General features: G+C 57.6%; 1 protein-coding gene across 1 annotated transcript in view; it reads left to right on the top strand.

The window, feature by feature from the left end:
* The first annotated feature begins 4,103 nt into the window (after nt 1–4,103).
* Nucleotides 4,104–16,018, top strand: part of EPHB2 (EPH receptor B2) — a 248,857-nt gene continuing 236,942 nt past the window's right edge. Inside the window, exons 1-2 of the mRNA XM_065575310.1 lie at nt 4,104–7,200; nt 7,243–8,016. Of these exons, the coding sequence (XP_065431382.1) occupies nt 7,956–8,016 (61 nt within the window). The 5' untranslated portion in view covers nt 4,104–7,200; nt 7,243–7,955. The remainder of the gene's footprint in view (nt 7,201–7,242; nt 8,017–16,018) is intronic.

The following is a 16,018-nucleotide window of genomic DNA, read 5'->3' as shown; positions in this document are numbered from 1 at the left end:
GGAGTCAAGCATGAGGGGTCTCAGAGCAGGCACCCCAAATGAATGGATACTCCTAAAAATTCAAGCCTAGGTTTTTAAAGCCAGGCACCCAAAATCTGAAGCCACCTTGAAATGTTGGCCTCAGCCATGCTGGTTCCTCATCTACAAATGGGGGAAAGGGGGATTTTAAATGCTGCGCTGGCTTCGTGAGCTGCTTTGAGTTCCGTGGATGAACATTCCTGAAATGTTCAATACTTGGTACTATTGTTACTATTGTGTTAACAATCCCAGTAACAGGATTTTGTTGTAGTTTTGCTCCTAGCTGAACAGATGGGAATTTTAAATGGCTGTGATCTTTGTTCTGGGGTCTAATAGATCACTGGGGTCTAGGTGGGATCCTTGACCAGCTAACACATGTTAAAATACAGCTTGCTCTGTCTTTACTAGGGATTAAAAACATTAGTTAAAACATGGTAGCAACCACCTTTTGTCCTAGTCTAGACACACCCTCTGATGTAACTAAGGCCATGTCTACATGACAGTGTTTTGTGTATAACCTAAGGGGTTAGTTTAAATCAGTCTAGTTATACCAATATAACCCTGGTGTGGACACTCTTATTCCAGAGGGTTTAAGCTAAACTAAAAAACAACAACCTTATACTAGAATAAGAATGTCGACATGGGGACACAGGCCTGGTCTACACTGGGGGGATGTCGATGTAAGATACTCAACTTCAGCTACGGAAATACCGTAGCTGAAGTCGACGTATCTTATTCCGACTTACCTCCCGTCCTCACGGCGCGGGATCGACGGCCACGGCTCCCCTGTCGACTCCACTACCGCCGCTCACTCCAGTGGAGTTCCGGAGTCGACGGGGAGCACGTTCGGGGATCGATATACTGTGTCTCGGAAATTATATATCGATCCCCGATAAATTGATCGCTATCCGCCGATACGGCAGGTAGTCTGGACGTACCCTTAGACAAGTATAACTAGATCAGTATAGTATCAGAGGGGTAGCCGTGTTAGTCTGGATCTGTAAAAAGCAACAGAGAGTCCCGTGGCATCTTTAAGACTAACAGATGTATTGGAGCATAAGCTTTCGTGGATGAATGCCCACTTCGTCAGACCCACGAAAGCTTATGCTCCAATACATCTGTTAGTCTTAAAGGTGCCACAAGACTCTTAGTTGCTTTTTATAGATCAGTATGACTGCTAAAACTTCCCCCAAGCAGACAAGACCATGCATTGTTGTGGTGAGCTAAATGCAGTTGTAGCAATGTAGTTGGTTGCCACTAGGAGGCAGCACAGAGAGCGCCAGCTATAGAGAAGCCCGGCTCTCTGAGATACCCGACAATCAGACTTTCTGCCTCTCCCTGAATAGCTTTAGTATAGGCCACACACGGATCTGGCACAAAGGTGAAGATAAGGAAATGGGGTGGGGAATGGGAGCATGAAATCCAGACAGACAATAAGGAGAAGAGTCATTTTCTCCTAAACACACATACATCTGGCCATGAGATCTGCTATGGACACATTCAGAGTGATAGATCCAGTGGCCTCCGGCGGGGGGAAGAGACCCAGTAGGGAGTGTAGATGTTTGAGAGAGGGCCATGCACGGCTCCCTGGGGCTGGGGCTCCGTTATTTCCCCGCACTGACAGCACCAAGCTTTCCACAAGGACGGCCCCTCTCCCAGGAGACGGTTAAGGAGGGTCCATAGCCCCAGGGCCATGGCCAACATCTGCTGGAGGACTCCAAAGTGGACCTGAGGGATGTAGCTGCTCCTGATCATGGAGTGAGGGGACGATTGGGTGGGGCAGTGCTGGGGTCAGGGCTCTTTCATATATGTATTAATGACTCTGAGGAGAAGGAGGAGAGTGAAATGGTGACATTTGCTGGTGACCCTGGGCTCCAACTAAAACAAACCATAAAGAACGGGAGAAACTCCAGCTGGGCTGAGCATGGTGGAGACGGCACAGGGTGATGGCAGGAGAAATCCAGGCTGGCTAAGTGTCGGGTTGTGCACATTGGCAAATATAGCCTGAGCTCTCCATTGGTGCTGCTGGGCGTGCAGCTCCAGGGACCCTCTGAGGAAAAGGCTTGGGGGTTATTGGGGGTGTGAGACATTGGTCTGGCACCCAGCAGCAGCTAAACAAGCAAAGAGGCTGTTTGGAGACATCCGAAATGGGAGAGAGAGGAATAAATATGTTCTAGTGATGTTGTATCAAACAGCAGGGCCACCGTTGGGAGCTCTGTGCCCAGGTTTGGGCACCTTGCAATCGGAAAGATCTAGTAGGGGGTGAAGGGGTCCTGTGAAGGCCAGTGGAAACGGTTCGGGGCCTGTGGGGCACACTCTTTCAGAAGAGGGTGGAGAGCCCAGGACTCTTCCCCTGGGAAGGGGCATGAGAAAAGTATTGCAGGCGATGAAGAGCAGAGGGAGAGCAGGTCGGTGCCTCCTCAGCACCCTGCCTGCTAATGTGAGACCACTTGGTCTCTCTAGCACATCAGTGGCAGCTCCATGTAGAGTCACTGAAGGGAACTGCTTCTCCATGCAGCCAGTGTGAGGCAGGCCGGGGGCTTCTCCGTCAGAAGAGGGCGTCACCACGCTACACCTAGTGGGCATTTTGATGAGCAATAATCAATGTGTAGCTTTGTGTGCCCAAGAAGGGAATTGAGTCTCCCGTTCCTGGGCTCGAGCCGTCTGCTGCTGGGGTCAGGGAGGGTCGTTCCCCTCACGTGCACAGCTCTGCACAATTAACCAGCTGCATTGTGGCCAGCGTTTCCCTTTCTCTGGTGTGCCGGCTATTGCCACTGGAGGGCAGCGGGATGCAGAGTGCATGGGCTGATGGTGGAGACCTCTGTGCGCCCAAGCTGCTGTAATACAGTAGCAGGGAAGGGGACCAGGCAGCTTGTGGTGGGATTAGTCCTGGGCTAGAGCTGTTGCATGCTGAGCCCTGGGCATGAAGTCAGAGCTCGCCAATAGAATCATTTGGGGGTGATCACAACGGGGACTTACTGAGCTTCCCCCCAAATGCCCCAGGGAGCTTTGCCATAGCTTCAGAGAGCAGATGGGCCAAGGGCTTGTCTCGGTGTTCTCGGGAACCTGGATCCCAGAAAACCCCCTCTCTGCCTGGGTACACGAAGAGCTTCCAGACCCATGTGGTGCCTCGTCCACCTCTCTGTGGGGCACCTCGCCGAGCTCAGACCCCCTGTTCTCCCAGCTAGCGGAGCAGTGCTGGGACAGGGGCAGGGCGCTCCGGAAGGAGTGCGGCTTGCAATGGGAGCAGGCTGCGGGGCGGGGGGGATGTGTGTGCTGGGGAATGACAGCCGCAGGGGCGATGCTGTCGCTGCAGGGAGCAGGTGGGGGGGGGGGGACACAGACAGGGCTGGGGCTGGTACTGTCCTAGCAGCTGGGGAAATTTCTTCCAGCATGAGAGCACTTGAGGCAGGGAGTGTGCCTGGCTGTGGATTAGTCTTACTGACACCCTGGGTAGCCTAACAGCAACGTGGGGAGTGAGGGGCTGCTAAAGGGGGAGCGCCCTAAGCCAGGGAATGCAGTCGCAGGGCTGAGTGGCTCTCTCCAGGCCAGGGAGTCACACTGGCATCCAGGCGAGGAGCGGGCAGAGCAGGAACCGGAGCAGAAGAGTTCAGGCCTGCAGCCCCTCAGCTCACCTGGAGGGGGGGGCAGGAACCCCCCAGGGCCATCGTTTCTGGTCAAAGAGGCTAGAATAGTTTTGCCAGCACCAGAAACCCCTGCACTGGGGGATGTTGGCCAGGGCCGAAGCGCCAGGGAGAGAGGGGGCCAGATCCTGATCTCCTTTGCCCCACTGCAGATATAGGGTAACTGCTGGGACAGCAGTGGAGTTAGTCCATTTTGCACCAGTGCGAATGAGGCTGCGGCGTAGCGCAGGACATGCTGTTTGTCACGGCCGGAGTAGCTTTCGGGCCATGCTGAACACAAGGGGTCTAACTCAGCTCTTGAGCGCTTTGCTGCCTGGACCATTACTGTACATTGCCTGCAGGAAGCCCCCTGAGACAGGTCCACTGGCACAACTGAGAGCCAGTTTGGTCACTGATCTGCGTCTCAGTTACACCATTGCCTTCAGCGCAGTCACTCCTGATTGACACAGATGTGACTGGGAGGCAAGTCAGGCCCTATCGCCATGTGAAGCCCTAGTCAGCGCTGGAGATGCAGGGCCCACCGGTGCGCTGGGCCCACTGCCCCGCTTGTGCATGGTGCGCTGGGACTAATATCCCTACGCCCAATAAAACAACAGGGTGGGGGACAAGCCCGGATTCAGGAGGGATGAGCCAGGAATTAGCCACCCCCTCAATTTGCGTGTGTTTTATCGGACTCTTGCTATCAGGGTTTGCCCCTCTGATGGGGAAGGTTGGCAAAGCAAGGGGGTGGTAAAAGCACAATAATAAGCAAATTGCTCCATTTGAACCCCTCCCTTTACTGGCGCAGGGGCTGACAATGGGCCACAGCCCACTGCAGGAGACTTTGTGGCTGAGTGGCAGGAGATAACCCACAGGGGAACCATCACTTGACTCAGAGAGGGGCCTGGATTCCTGGGCCAGGGCTGTGCCCAGTACTACCAGCTTGAATGCACCACTGGCTAACGCAAACCCCCAAAGCCGTTTCATTCATTCTCTGTAACCAGCCTGACAGTGATAACCCCCGGCAGGCTCGAGACTTGGTCAGGTGCAGACAACCCCCGGCAGGGTAGAGTGGGTCAGGCCCAGACAACCCCCAGCAGGGTACAGTCCAGGTCAGGCACAGATAGGGTGACCAGATGTCCCAATATTTGGGGCTTTTTTTTTATATGGGCTCCTATTACCCCCCACCCCATCCCGATTTTTCACACTTGATATCTGGTCACCCTAGGCACAGACAACCTCCAGCAGGGTACAGCCAAGCCCAGGTCAGGTGCAGATAGGGTGACCAGGTGTCCCGATTTTATAGGAACAGTCCCGATTTTGGGGTCTTTTTCTCTAATAGGCTCCTATTACGCCCCCATCCCCGTCCCGATTTTTCACATTTGCTGTCTGGTCACCCAAGGTGCAGACAACCCTCGGCAGGATACAGTCGAGGTCAGGTGCAGATAACCCCCCGCAGGGTACAGCCGAGCCCAGGTCAGGCACAGACAACCCCCGGCAGGGTACAGCCGAGCCCAGGTCAGGCACAGATAACCCCCGGCAGGGTACAGCCGAGCCTGGGTCAGGCACAGATAACCCCGGGCAGGGTACAGCCGAGCCCGGGTCAGGCGCAGATAACCCCGGGCAGGATATAGTCGAGGTCAGGCGCAGATAACCCCGGGCAGGGTACAGCCGAACCCAGGTCAGGCACAGACAACCCCCGGCCGGGTACAGCCGAGCCCGGGTCAGGCGCAGATAACCCCCGGCAGGATATAGTCGAGGTCAGGCGCAGATAACCTCGGGCAGGGTACAGCTGAGCCCGGGTCAGGTGCAGATAACCTCGGGCAGGGTACAGTCGGGGTCAGGCGCAGACAACCCCCGGCAGGGTACAGCCGAGCCCGGGTCAGGCGCAGATAACCCCCGGCAGGGTACAGCCGAGCCCGGGTCAGGCGCAGATAACCCCCGGCAGGGTACAGCCGAGCCTGGGTCAGGCGCAGATAACCCTGGGCAGGGTACAGCCGAGCCCGGGTCAGGCACAGATAACCCCGGGCAGGGTACAGCCGAGCCCAGGTCAGGCACAGATAACCCCCGGCAGGGTACAGTCGGGGTCAGGGGCAGATAACCCCCGGCAGGATATAGTCGAGTTCAGGCACAGATAACCCCCGGCAGGGTACAGCCGAGCCCGGGTCAGGTGCAGATAACCCCGGGCAGGGTACAGCCGAGCCCGGGTCAGGTGCAAATAACCCCGGGCAGGGTACAGTCGGGGTCAGGCGCAGATAACACCCGACAGGGTACAGTCGGGGTCAGGCGCAGATAACACCCGGCAGGGTACAGTCGAGCCCGGGTCAGGCACAGATAACCCCCGGCAGGGTACAGCCGAGCCCGGGTGAGGCGCAGATAACCCCGGGCAGGGTACAGTCGGGGTCAGGCGCAGATAACCCTGGGCAGGGTACAGCCGAGCCCGGGTCAGGCGCAGATAACCCCCGGCAGGGTACAGCAGAGCCCGGGTCAAGCACAGATAACCCCGGGCAGGGTACAACCGAGCCCGGGTCAGGCACAGATAACCCCTGGCAGGGTACAGTCGGGGTCAGGTGCAGATAACCCTGGGCAGGGTACAGTCGAGCCCGGGTCAGGCGCAGATAACCCCGGGCAGGGTACAGTCGGGGTCAGGCGCAGATAACCCCCGGCAGGGTAGAGTGGGTCAGGCCCAGACAACCCCCAGCAGGGTACAGTCCAGGTCAGGCACAGATAGGGTGACCAGATGTCCCAATATTTGGGCCTTTTTTTTTATATGGGCTCCTATTACCCCCCACCCCATCCCGATTTTTCACACTTGATATCTGGTCACCCTAGGCACAGACAACCTCCAGCAGGGTACAGCCAAGCCCAGGTCAGGTGCAGATAGGGTGACCAGGTGTCCCGATTTTATAGGAACAGTCCCGATTTTGGGGTCTTTTTCTCTAATAGGCTCCTATTATGCCCCCATCCCCGTCCCGATTTTTCACATTTGCTGTCTGGTCACCCAAGGTGCAGACAACCCTCGGCAGGATACAGTCGAGGTCAGGTGCAGATAACCCCCCGCAGGGTACAGCCGAGCCCAGGTCAGGCACAGACAACCCCCGGCAGGGTACAGCAGAGCCCGGGTCAAGCACAGATAACCCCGGGCAGGGTACAACCGAGCCCGGGTCAGGCACAGATAACCCCTGGCAGGGTACAGTCGGGGTCAGGTGCAGATAACCCTGGGCAGGGTACAGTCGAGCCCGGGTCAGGCGCAGATAACCCCGGGCAGGGTACAGTCGGGGTCAGGCGCAGATAACCCCCGGCAGGGTACAGTCGGGGTCAGGCGCAGATAACCCTGGGCAGGGTACAGCCGAGCCCGGGTCAGGCACAGATAACCCCTGGCAGGGTACAGTCGGGGTCAGGTGCAGATAACCCTGGGCAGGGTACAGTCGAGCCCGGGTCAGGCGCAGATAACCCCGGGCAGGGTACAGTCGGGGTCAGGCGCAGATAACCCCCGGCAGGGTACAGTCGGGGTCAGGCGCAGATAACCCTGGGCAGGGTACAGCCGAGCCCGGGTCAGGTGCAGATAACCCCGGGCAGGGTACAGCCGAGCCCGGGTCAGGCGCAGATAACCCTGGGCAGGGTACAGCCGAGCCCGGGTCAGGTGCAGATAACCCTGGGCAGGGTACAGCCGAGCCCGGGTCAGGTGCAGATAACCCCCGGCAGGGTACAGTCGGGGTCAGGCGCAGACAACGAACCCCCACCGGGGACAGCCGAGCCCGAGCCCGGGTTCTGCGGGCACCTGCCTGGCACGTGGCGCGGGGGGCGCTGGCGATCCCGGCCCGGGCCCCTGCCCAGAGCCCCGGCCGGGGCCGGGGCCTCCCAGGAGCCCGCCCCCCCCCCGGCGGCTCCCCTGGCCCGGCAGGTGACGGGCGACCCCGCCCCGCAGCCCGGCCGGCCGCGGCTGACAGACAGCGCCGGGAGATACCACTGGCGGCGGGGGGGCGCCGGCCCCGCTCGCCCGCCGGGCCGCCCCGCGCCGCCCCCCGCCCCCGCCCGCCGCAGGCTGCGCCGCCCGCCCCGCCCGGCCCGGCAGGCGCGGCGGGGCCCGGGGGCGGGGCGGCGGCGGGCGCTCCCCCGCGCGGCGCGGGCGGTGGGTCGCTCCAGCCTGGCGGAGCGGTGCCGGCTCCGCGCTCCCTATGGCTCACTCGGCGGCGAGCGCGCGGCGCGTGTGTCTGCCTGCGCGGGGCCGGGCTGGCCGCATGGAGCCGCGGCCGCTGCCCCGCTAGCCCCGGCCGCCGCCCGCCCGCCCGCCGGTCCCTCCCCGCGCCCGCCATGGCGCTGCTGGCCGGCTGCTGCCTGCTGCTGCTGCTGCCCCTGCTCGCCGCCGTGGAGGGTAAGTGCGGCCGGCCGGGGCTGCGGGCTCGTGGGCAGGCGCCGCCCGGCTGGGGCTCGGCACCGGCCGCTCCGCTCCGCTGGGGCCGGCGAGGGCACGGCAGGGAGCAGCCGCCTTTGCCGGGGGCAGGGGCCGTCGCGCCCCGGTCCGCAGCCAGGCCAGCGCCGGGCGCCCCCCGCGGCATGGGGACGGGTCCCCGGGAAGCGCGCTGCAGCGAGCCCCCGGCCGGGGCCCGGAGCCTCGGGGGCCGTGCAAAGTTTGCAGCCGAGGGGTGGAAGTGCGAAGCGGGGGAGAGCGCTCGGGGGCAGCGCGGGGCTGGGGGGCGAGGACCCCGCTGGCGATGTGGAGACGCTGTCCGGGGGCTCTGGGCTGCGGCTGGTGGAGCCTGGACCTTCCCAAACATGGCGTGAGGATGGAGTGAGCCTGTGGGGCACACAGGTCCCCCTCTCCCCATGCTGCCTGCCAGTCTGCGGCGGCTTCTGGCATGTGCCGTGGTTGGCATTGCCAGCCTGTGCTGTGCCCTCTGCCTGCTCCCCCGTTAGCTGCCCGTGGCTTGGTGGGAGCCCCGGCGTGGGGGCTGTGCAGCCTGTGAGAGAGGCTTCGCGATCCCAGGCCTGGCGCCGCACAGGCTGCCCACCTCAGCCTGGCGCTGGCGGGCTGGGAGAGGGTTTGGCACGTGCCTGTAGTGGGCCCTGGCACCTTCCTGGCTTCTGGAGCCTGAGGTTGGCCCCCGGCGTGGGCTTTCGGGAGCCGACATGTTCCCGGCTGCGTTCCCCAGGCTGCGCAGGCTAGATGGCAGGTAGGGAGTTTGTGGAATGTGGGTGCGTTTGGAACATGGTGCCCGACAGGGGGAGACGTGTTATGGCAGCACCGTCTGGGCACGGGATGAGGTGGGATTCATCCTGCTCGCCCGCCTGTCTGAGCCGTGCATCCGTGCCCTCACACCGCTGGAGAGCCGGCCCCGTCGCCCGGGGAAGTACGACGGCACAGAACCCTGGGCTTCCGTCTCAGGGGCAGAGAGGAGCGCGAGGTCTCGGGCTGGACTCTGGCTCGTACCGGCTCGGTGAGCGCTTTGGGGGCAGCGAATGGAACTTGCGTTCAACGCAAGGGGTGACTGGATCCCCTGCTGGGCGGATGGATGGGTTTGTGTGGACGCCACTGGGTTTGGCTGTCAAGACAAATGCCCGGAAGGGGCCTAGGCACTGCGTTGGTGTGGGCTAGGGATGAGGCACTGTTGATTAAGTCGGAGTTTTGGGGAATGACTCATGGGTTGGCCAGCTATACGTAGTGATATTTACAATATGCGAGCTTGGCACAAATAGGACTATTTACATTGCAGTGGAGAGCACTAGCCAGCAATGCTGTTCAGACGAGCCCAGCATGGTTTTAATTATAGGGGGATGAGCGTGTTCCTAGGAACATCCATGTCCACGTCGGATGGCTGGCCTGATCGGATGGCAGTATTGATGGTTGACAGCGGCATTCCTGCAACGCCAGCCAGACCCGACACTGCTGACTATAGCAGGAGTGGCTGCTGCGTAGGCGACTACAGCCATGGGAGGGGAGGGGGCTGGGCCTGTGCACAGGAGCTGGCTGACACCTCCGCCCCCACCCTCCTAGTGCAACCTCTGTGGCGGAGAAAAGCCCCATGCAGCCCCCCCGGCCAGCGCTAGGGGTCAGTAGCCCCATGTACCGTGGCGCTGCCCGGCCTGTAGGTCTCCGGCTCCATTTTCTAGAAGGAGCCAGAAACACCAGATAACATGGGCGGCTTCCCGAAGCCGTGGCAGCGTCTGGCTGGGCGCGGAGTCAAGAACGTGCGGGGCTCGGGGGGCTTTTCTCCCCTGTTAACTGGATCGCTCAGCAACGCAGAACCCAGGCTGTCGGCTTTGGGGTCTGACTGGCCTTGCATTAGGTTCCCCCCCTCCTCCCCCACACGCGCTCCCCTGGGCGCTTCCCGGTGTGTGTCCCGGTCAAGGGGCTCTCAGCAGATGTTGTCCCGCCCGGGAGAGGGGCCAGGCCTGGGAGGCGGATCTGTTCTTTGGCCAGTCTAGTTGGTCCAAGCGTTTCCCCAGCTGTGCTTTAGTGTCACTCTCTGCCTGCCCAATGGCCCATCCCACCCACCCTCGAGCCCCTGAGCGAGGAGCCAGCACCTTTCCCTTTGTGCCGCGAAGGGCCCCCAGCCCTCCCCAAGGGGGCTTTGCTCACGTGGGTTTGAAATAGGGAAACAATCAGCTTTTGGGGAAAGATGATCCTGGGCTTGGCTCAAAGTCATTGGGCCGGGCCTGGTCTCGGGCTCCTCTCCGAGACCCTGTCCAGAGCATGGAAATGAAACTGGAGCTGAGGCGGAGTTGTCTGCTCCTGCCGCTCGCTCCTTTACCATTTACTGTAGCAAGAGCCTTGTTCTCTCCACCTGAAGGAGTGTCTGGGGCTGTGGTACCTCACAGGTCAGCAGCTCTCATCCTTGCTTTGCAGAGCTCCAGTCAGCAAATGCTGTGCTCCGGACTGGAGGGGGCGGGGAGGGCTGCCAGTTTAAAAAGTCATTAACATCATGGAGAGCCATTGGTGGGGGTGTGCTGGGTGGGGAGCGGGAGGAGGAGGGCCATAGGGGGAAGGGCGTGCACGGGGAAGTCCTGCTCTACTAAGGAATGGATGCTTGGCCTGCTGGGTGCTGGAAAGAAAAGAGCTGGGGAGGGGAGGGGGTGAAATGGGGGGCAAGGGGAGGGAGTCCCAAACCAGCTGGACCTTAGAGCCTGAAACACAGTTGCCAGGGACAAAATGGGACAAATGCAACCTGAAGTCAGTGCACTTCCCTTCGGAGTCTCTGGGCCTCACGCTGGGTGTGAGTGACTCTCGCAGCAGGTGTGAGTGTGCACTGGTGCTATGTAAGCTGCATCTCTTTGGCATTCAGTGGAGTGGGGAGGCGGGGAGAGGGGGCTCTCAGATGGATAGCTCATAGCTGTGCTCTCCAAAGGCCTAGCTGCTTTCCATGCTGCTAGCCCCTTGCCCCCCGCCTCCCTGGACGGGTCAGCTTCACTCATGTGCTCGCCACCTGAATGCCAGGTTGGTGTAAGTCATTCACGTTACCATCTTGAGCTGCCCTCTTCCCCGATGGATAATGTCCATTGCCTGTCAGGGCAGTCCTGGGCCTGGCCCGTGGTCCCACACTCCTTCTGTGTGATGTTGTCTAGAATGGTAGAGTTGAAAGGGACCGTGGGAGGTCATCTAGTCCAGTCCCCTGCACTCATGGTGGGACTAAGTCTAGGTCGTGGGGACTCAGCATCATGTTCATGCAAGCGACCCCCAGCCCAGGCTGCCTCTGCCTCTGTGATAGCAAAGCCTAGCCCAGAACTACTGCCCCTAAGCTGAATGCCGGCAAGGCAGAGCGATGACTGGCTCGGGGTGCTGTGGTGCTCTCCTCCCTCCTTGAGTTACTCTTCTCCAAGGTGGTACGCCTGGCATGCTGGTTGGTCCTGCAGCTGCCTTGTCAGGCTGGGGCTCTGCCTTGGCCAGTGTAGGAAGCTTAGACATTTATGCTTTAGTGCCTGTGTCTAATCCATTCTAGCCTCCCCTGCCTTGCGCGGGCTGGGCTATTGGTAGGTCCCCCTGGTACTTGCCTCCGCTCTGGCAGGTTGGCTGAGCAAGTGTGCCAGATCCACTGACACCGCAAATCAGTGTTAAGAGTCCTTCCTTACGCTGGAGGCCCTGCAGGCGTCTCACTCCACCATATGTCTGAGTGACACCTCCTCAGCCCCTGCTCCCTAAATGTTCCCCCGCTGCCTTCGCAGCTGCAAGGGACTCCTGGCTGTTTTTCCTTTTTCTCCAACAGGCAGGGCAAGACCTCTGGCTTATTTATGGGAGACCATGTTGTCTAGTTGTTAGATCTTCTAGGAGACAAGACTCCTGGGTTGTATTCTCAGCTCTGATGTTGGGGAGGTCACTTGTCCCCTCTATCTCTGTTTCCCCATCTTTAAATGAGTGAAATAATACAGACCCCCATCCTGGGAGGCTTCACTAATTGATGATGTGAGGTGCTTTGAGATCCTTTGATGAAAGTAAAACAGAATTCTGTCCCCACCAGTAATAGATATATATATATCTGTATTTACACACACTTGAGCTAACTCCCCAAAGCTACAGATAATGATGAGCAAAACTGTTGGGAAGAAAAATGTAAACTGAGAAGTGTGTATGGAAATTGGGAGTTGTTTAAGAACACTTTACTAAGTGCTCCAAAAGTCACAGTATCTCAGCTGTGAAAAAGTGTTTTTTTTTTTTTTTTTTAAATTTTAGAGGAAATGTGCAAAGAACAATAAAACATAAATCAGTGTGGAAAAGGGAGGTGAATGGCAGTGAATATAAAACAGAAGCTGAGATTGTAGGCAGCTGATAAGAGAAACAAAAGGGATCCTCCCCATATCTATGTCAGAGAGTTAAAGGTAATAAGGAGGCGCGTTCAAAATGTATTCAAAATAAAAGGAATCCTAAAAATAGTGTGGATCCAATATTAGGTGGAGATGGCACCATTGTCAATAATGGTGCAGAAAAGGCAGAAGGGTTCAATAAATATTTCTGTCCTATATTACGAATCAGATTGGATGATGTATCCGTTGTGTACAATGATGTAGAACTACTTCTCCAAGGGTAACAAAAAGGATGTTCAGTAGCAGCATCTACTAAAATTACACATTTTAAAATCAGCAGGGCCAGAAAGCTTGCACCCAAGAGGTTTAAAAGAGTTGGCCAAGGAGCTCTTCATACCTTTGATTTTTACTTTTAATAACTTGCAGTGCTTGAGAGGTTTTAGAGGGCTAGAAGAAATGCAATATTGTCCAACAAAATGTTAAAGACTAAATGGGATAACCTGGGTAACTATAGGATACTATTAGCCTGACATTGGTGCTGGGCAAAAGAGCGGAACCGCTAACACCGAATTCTATCACTAACGAATCAAAAGCTGGAAATATAATTAATACTAGTGCACATGGCTTCATGGAAAATAGGTCTTGTCACACCACCTTGATATCATCCTTTGACAAGATACAAGTCTGGTTGATAAAGGCAGTTGTGTTGACTGAATATACTTTGAATTCTGTAAGGATTTAGCTCTGCCAGACATTCCAATTTAAAAAAAACAACACCCCCACCCCCAGAAATGTACAAAATAATTGCAGCCCATATTAGATGGATTAAAAATGGGCTAACTGTTATTGCTGATAGGGAATGATCCACACTGGGGTGGTCCCAGTGGGGTCCTACAGGGCTTGGTTCTCAGCCTGAGGCTACTCAATAATGCATCATTACACCTGCGTGGCGGAAGGATGGCGAATAAGGGGGGCACCTTGGGGTTCTGGTGAGGAGCAGCGTGCGGGAGCTTGGCTGTGAACACAATACATAAAATGCTTGCACAATGCTGGTGTAGTGATAGTATCGCCACATCCCTTGTGTAATACAGGCTGTAGTGGCATCAGTGTGCTTACAGTAGGATCACTATTCCTGTACGGAAAGAAGAATAGCTCCGCGGGTGGAAGGCACTTCGGTACCAGTAAAACTGCATCTCCAGAGGAATACTACCGGCAAACCTGTATCAGTAGTACACTTACAAATCCCCGACTGACGCAAATGCAGGCCAGAGGTACATTGAAAATCCTGCGGGAGGGGAGGAAATCGGGGACTTTCCTCTCCTGGCCTGTTGTGTCCCTCAATCGCGTTTCCCTTGGGGGATCCTGAAAGAGATTCTCAGCAGGGACTGACCAACAGAGCGAGTGCTAGGACCCAGGCAGGGGTCATTCATGGAGCATTCTGCCGTGGTTGGGATGCCCTGTCCTCTGCCACAGCCAGGGGGCGCTCTGGACTGTGGAGGGCAGCAGCAGAAATAGGCCAACTGCAGATGAACCCCCGGACATCTGGGGCTGCTCAGCTGAGATGGCTGAATTTTGGGGAAAACAGGCTCTCTGATCCCGCCTGCTTCTGGATCAACCCCAGGGCTTGCTGGGCTGCATGGGGAAGGGCGGGGCCATGGCAACGACTGGAGGTGGGGGAGGCCCTATTTGGAGACTTTCATGGCCCCAGAAAGGTTCAGTTCATAGCTCCCCTGAACCGGTTCTCCCCAGCCTTGCTGTAAGGAGGCCATGTTGAAAGGCTCTGGGGGGCTGCAGGAGGTTCAGGGGGCCTTGTGCCTGCTTAGGGCCAGCGTTCTCTTCAGGCTCCTATTGGCTCTGATTGCAGCAGGCCTGGGCCCTCCCTTCGCTGATCCTGTGGGCCCTGGCGGAGGCCATCCAGCTCCTACCCTGCAGGCGCTTGGAACTCCGGGACTGAGCGTGAGAACCACCCGGAAGGTGGAATAGGTGTGGGGGGAGAGCGCTCGTCCTGCCCCCCCCGGCCCCTCCCAGTATCGTAGTTCCATCACTGCCTCCCCCAGGCCTTCAGGAACGGGTCTGCCAGGGGAGAAAGAGTTACGGGCTCTGGGTCTGGCTGGGGTCAGCACCTTTACCGTGGAACTTGATAGGATGAAGTTTGTAAAACTGCCTCCTCTTCATCACTGTGTGAACCCAGGCCAGCCCTCCCTAGGTGTCTGGCACATGGAGGCCCTGCTGGGCTGCCTGCATTCCTTCCACGCTGACACTTCTCCCCTCCCTCCTTGGTAGGGTGGATGGTCTAGTAGATAAGGCAGGAGGCTGGGGCCTGGGAGACCTGGGATTAATTCCCTGCTCTGCCACAGATTTTCTGGGTGATCTTGGGTGAGTCTCTTAATCTGCCTCACTTCCTGTCTGTTCAATGGGGATAATGCCCTTTGGGGTGTTGTGAAATTAAACTCCACTGACAATTGTGAGGTGCTCAGAGGATATGATGAGGAAGGCCAGTTAAGTATGTAGAGAGCTGGAGCTCCTCTATTAGGATCATCTCTTGCTGCGGCTGTTGTATCTGCCCTTTCCGGAGCCTCAGGCTGGTTTGCACGGTTACAATCTGTGGGGAGAGCACGGAGTGGGCTCGGACGGGGAGGGCTTCCAACTATGAGGAACCCATTCAGTGTAGGGACCCCCTACCCTGTCACTGGCTTGGGTCCCACCACAAGGGGAGAACGAACAAGGTGCTGCCTTTAGCACATAGGGAGTGAATGCTGCTCCCACTGGCTGCCTTTTGACTGGGAATGGGAGTTCTGGGGCTAATTAATGATGCCCCTCCAGCCCACAGGAGGCTGCTTTTCCGGCTTACCCGGCCTATGTGTGTAGGAGTTTGTCCGGCACTTTGGGATGGAGCTGTGGAATGAAAGGCATTCTGGAAATGGATGGGTCCTAGGGTAGTTACTCATCACTATCATCCTGGGCTGCTGTTTACAATCCATGCAGCTTCCCTGTAAAGGAGCGACCCAGTCCTCCCAACTAGAACCAGTGCACAGGGCAGAAACAGTACGACTCTGCTGGCCCCCCCCTTCCCCCCCTTCAGTGGTATGTAAAGTGCATACGCTTACCGCCCCCTAGCACAGATGTAAATAACAGTGTAGACGGGGAGGCACTGCTTATATGAGGAGTAAAGACACTCCTGAACCCTGTGCCGATGTACCCCCCAGTGCTGTCTCTGGTCCCAAGCAGTACCTCCCCTTTTACGCCGCTGCTTTTAGCTGTGTAGTGTCCCACTACTGGAGTTTTTACCACTGCAGGGAAAGGCTCTGATGGAAGGAGGCAGTGGGGAAAGGATCCCAGCAGCCTTTCCCTGACACGTAATTCTTTCCCAGGTATCTGCCTGCTGGGTCTTGCCCACATACTCGGGGTCTAACTGATGGCCAGACTTGGGGTCAGGAAGGAATTTCCCCCGGATCAGATTGGCAGAGACCCTGGGGGGGTTTCGCCTTTTTCTGCAGCATGGGGCACAGGTTTCAACTAGTGTAAGTGGTGAATTCTTTGTAACTTGAATGCTTTAAACCATGATTTGTGGACTCCAGCAACTCAGCCAGAGTTCAGGGGTCTTTTACAGGAGTGGGTGGATGAGGTTCTGTGTCCTGCGG

Source organism: Chrysemys picta, chromosome 21 (genome assembly GCF_011386835.1).
Source record: "Chrysemys picta bellii isolate R12L10 chromosome 21, ASM1138683v2, whole genome shotgun sequence".
NCBI classification, from domain to species: domain Eukaryota; kingdom Metazoa; phylum Chordata; order Testudines; family Emydidae; genus Chrysemys; species Chrysemys picta.
Note: the sequence above shows the minus strand (reverse complement) of the source record. Positions and strands in the feature narration are given on the sequence as shown.